This window comes from Geospiza fortis, unplaced genomic scaffold (assembly GCF_000277835.1).
Source record: "Geospiza fortis unplaced genomic scaffold, GeoFor_1.0 scaffold5420, whole genome shotgun sequence".
NCBI lineage: Eukaryota > Metazoa > Chordata > Aves > Passeriformes > Thraupidae > Geospiza > Geospiza fortis.
Window position 1 is genome coordinate 1836 of NW_005055648.1, and position 3898 is coordinate 5733.

General features: G+C 57.1%; 1 protein-coding gene across 1 annotated transcript in view; it reads right to left on the bottom strand.

Annotated features, from left to right (window-relative positions):
* The window catches only part of LOC102044498 (PHD finger protein 7-like), a gene marked incomplete at its 3' end in the record, with an annotated part of 3129 nt that extends 1831 nt beyond the window's left edge, over positions 1-1298 (bottom strand). Inside the window, exons 1-6 of the mRNA XM_031065839.1 lie at positions 1256-1298; positions 1058-1149; positions 871-972; positions 462-586; positions 223-385; positions 4-124 (exon numbers count right to left, since the gene is read on the bottom strand). Of these exons, the coding sequence (XP_030921699.1) occupies positions 4-124; positions 223-385; positions 462-586; positions 871-972; positions 1058-1149; positions 1256-1298 (646 nt within the window). The remainder of the gene's footprint in view (positions 1-3; positions 125-222; positions 386-461; positions 587-870; positions 973-1057; positions 1150-1255) is intronic.
* Between the last annotated feature and the right edge of the window lie 2600 nt (positions 1299-3898).

A 3898-nucleotide genomic window follows, 5' to 3' on the forward strand; every position in this document is an offset into this window, starting at 1 on the left:
GGCAGAAGGACACCAACCTGAAGGGGACTCGGATCCCCATGACAAACATTTCAACAGGGAATTCCTCACTGTCTCTGCACAGGGGGCACTGGAAATATAAAGCACCAGCGCGCATGGCCTGTCCCTGCAGGGCAAACACAGGCAAGGTGAGCCAGGCCCAGTTCCTGCTGCTGCTGCTGCTGAGCACCTGCTGTGCCCCAGGGCTGAGGGGAGGGCTCCTACCTGGATGCAGTCCCTGTGGAACCAGGCCCTTTTGCACGTGGGGCACACCAGGGTGGTGAAGGTCTTTCTGTCCTCCACAGGCTCCATGCAGATGGGGCATTCAGTGCCCGGCTCTGGAGTCGCCTCCACCTCCTGCTGTGGACGGTGCTCAGGGCAGAAGGACCTGGAGGAAAATGGATGGGGAAAGTGAGAAATGCTGGATCTTTCCCCAGGAGTGGCCACAAAGAGAGATGAGGTACCTGAACGGAGTAACGTATACATTGACACAGCCGCCCTCCTTGGCACAGGGCAGGTGGAACCATCTCTCACACTCCGGCACAGAACACATGATGGTTGCCCCGCTCTGGCCGCAGACGCAGCAGCGCTGGAAAGAGCCAAGCAGCCCCATCAGCAGCAGCAGGAGCCTCGAGACGTCCCCTGGCAGCCCCACGGCCCCGGGCAGGGCGCAGGATGTGGCCGCTGCTGGATCCCAGCCCACAGAGCCGCCTGCTGGAGGAGGGAGGCCCCTGTGCCAGGGCCTCTGTGCCAGAGCTGCTGGGAGCCAGACTTTGTCCCAGCTGTTGGGCCGGCCTCTCTTTCCTGCTGTCTGGGCTAAGCTCTGGCAAACCTCGCCAGGCACAAATCTCCCTGCTCTTGTCAGGCTCTCACCTTCTGTGCTGCCCGCCAGACTGCAATTAGGAGATCTCGAGGGAGAAAGCCCATGAGTCCAACGCGGTCCGTCTCTTGCCGAAATAGTAGAGTGGCGAAGAGCTGCAGCCGAGGGGAGGAGCTGATGAGGAGAGGGCGGCAGGAGCTGCTCATTGCAGTGGTGGAGGGAGCACCCGGAGCCACTCACCATGCAGAACACGTGGGCACAGAGCCCACCCTTCTGCAGTTTGTCACCGCACATGTCCGGGTCAGCCTCGGCACGGCGACACAGCATGCAGGCTGCAGGGGACAGAGCCAGTGGCTGCCTCCCCCTGCCTTTGCTCTGCTCCCCACGCTGCCACAAGAGCCCCTGGGCCAGGCTGTCAGAGGGCTGCTTTGCCCTCACCTGGCTCCCTGGCACCAGGGCCCTCCTGCTTGCTGTTGCACATGGTGGCTGTCTGCGGTGAGTCCCTGTCCCTGAGTGAAGTGGTCACTTCGAGGTGCTGATTGTCTCTCTCTGTGGGAGAAGGAAGAGTGGGGGGAGTTTGCAGAACAGGCCCAGAGCAACAAGGGCTCTACTCCCTGCTCAGCCCTGCGTGAGCCCTGCTCCTGTCCGCCTTCTCCTCCCGTCGCTGTGTTGAGGAACACCGCAGTGTCCTCTGGCTGTTCTTCCGCTGATTCTGGGAAGGGAGAGGCAGCTGAGCCTGCAGCACAGGCCCAGAGCCCCGAGGTGTGGGGCCCCTCTGGTCCCTGGGCAGCCACGTCCCTGCCCTACCTTCTCCTCCCGTTGTCACGTCGCACTGACACTCGGCCTGAGCCCAGCGTTCCCTTTTGGGCCCTTGGTCGCACAGGTCACAATGGCCACTCTGACATCAGCACCGAGTACCCAAAATTGGGGCAGCCGTGGCCTCAGGTCCCTGGCAACCACTTGTGGCGGCCCCCTCGGGCACCGAGGTTCTGAGATGGGTCCGAGCGTTTGGTCAGGGTGGAAGCAGGGCCGAGACTCCTGCAGCAAGTGCAGGGTCAAATGCCAGGCCCTGGGGCAGCCATCGAGGGTGGTGCTGGAGGCAGCAAGGTGCTGTTCAGGCACTGCCACACCAGGGCTCCGGCCCCGGCCAAGGGCAATCTCTGCCCCTGCCCCTGGCAGTCGGTGGCCCAGAGAGCCGGTGTGGAGTCTCCTGCACTGCAGAGATTCAAACCCTGCTCTAGGTGAACTGACGTTTTCCTCAAGACCTGTCTGGAGAAAACTAAGATGAACCTGATTTGATGCTGCTGCTGATCACCATTGGGTACAGGAGATAAACCTGGAGACCACCACAGCTGCCTCCAGACCTCAGTTATCCTGTCATCCTCTGAACTAACAACTTTGGCATTTCATATAAATGCAAACATTAGTATTAAGCTTCTTAGAAACGTCATCCTTTATACCGACTCAGTGGAAAGACAGAAAATGCACTGAGAACTTGCTGTGTACATTTGACAGGAGAGCTTGCAACTGTCCTCAACTCAAGTCAAATACAGGAGCATGCTTTTCCTACATTATAGGAACTTTGCCAGTTTGGTCCATGCTTTCCTACTCGAAAATACCTTGGAAACAAATCAGGAAGAGATGCACAAACAATTCTTGTCAATTTTTCTCATTCATGTCTTTGCAAACATGCTCCTGGAAATCCAGATCCGTGACTTCTGGAACAATCAGTGGGATCTCTGGGAAGCAGGGCAGGGGCTGACAAGCAGGGACACCCTGCACCTGCCTGATGCTGGGGCAGCAGGAGTTCGTCCATTTTCCTGTCTCCATGGGAGAGCCACCTTGGGTGGGAAACGATCCCTTCACTGATCTAGGAGGGAGGCACAGCCAGTGCAATGCCAGGGAGTGCCTTTACCCTGGAGACAGGGAGGAGGCAGAGGAAGAGGGGGAAGTTGGGAAGCTGCACCCGGGGCTCTGCAGGGCTCCCGGCTGGGGCTCAAAGCAGAAGGAGCCAGAAGCGCTTGGCCGGACAATCCCGAGCTCTGGACACTTTGTCCTCAGCACCAGGAACCCGTTTGCTTCTCCAGGCCCTGGGCACTGCTCCGGTGCTGCTCATGCAAGTTACACACAGACACAGAGCCACCTGCTCTGTCTCAACCCTCTTCAGCACTGGACACCACAACACAGTAACACGTTCTCTTCAGTACATGGTCTAATTATGGATGACACCCAGGCAACTTATGGTGAGTTTATCCTGAAGAGCAAAGGACTCTGGCACTGATTAGGACTGGCCATGCAGATTAACAGCTGGTGATTGGCTAGAAGGCTTCTAGAACTTTCCATGAAGGACTATATGTGTATGTATATTTATGTAGATACATAGATATGTCTGTCTCAAGCCCACTTGGGGGTCTTCTGAAGCAGCCTCTTTATGTTTTGTTTTGCACCCTTTTTTATTTATTAAATATCTTCAATGTTGGTATTGCAGTTACACTGGTATCTTCTCTGTTGCTGCGCTGTGTGACAACACCACCATCATGTTCCCAAGACTGAAGAGTTTCTCCACGCGTCCTGCAGATCACCTGGAGTGTTGTTGCTGATCCGTCCCTGGCCGCTCCGTAGCTAGCCGGGTCCCAGGTCACCGGCGGCCAGACACGCACCAGACAACACGTAAGCAGTGGGGAAACATCTCAGGTAGAAGTCTAAGGGCAAGAACAAGAGCTCTTTTTAATTAGCTACATCCTTAACTGACTTTTCACTTCTTTCCTGCCAACAGAAACGTCAAGAGCTAATATGGTTTTCTCACAGACCTGCACATCTCAAGGTCCCTGCACTGACCATTCTCACCTTCACTTCCGGCAAGGAACACATGGACTAGAAAGAAAAGATGACGCTACGTGCTGCTGTTGGAGGTCCCAGTTGAGGTCCGACGTCGCTGGTGGGAGCGGCTGCTCCTGCGGGATGTCCCCGACCATGTCCCCCTACGCCTGGGCCTCTCAGCACTCTCTGCTGTCCTCCTGCTCCTCTCCTGGCGACTCCTGGACCGCACAGTTTGAGTCGAGGCCCGGCGCTGCTGGCGGG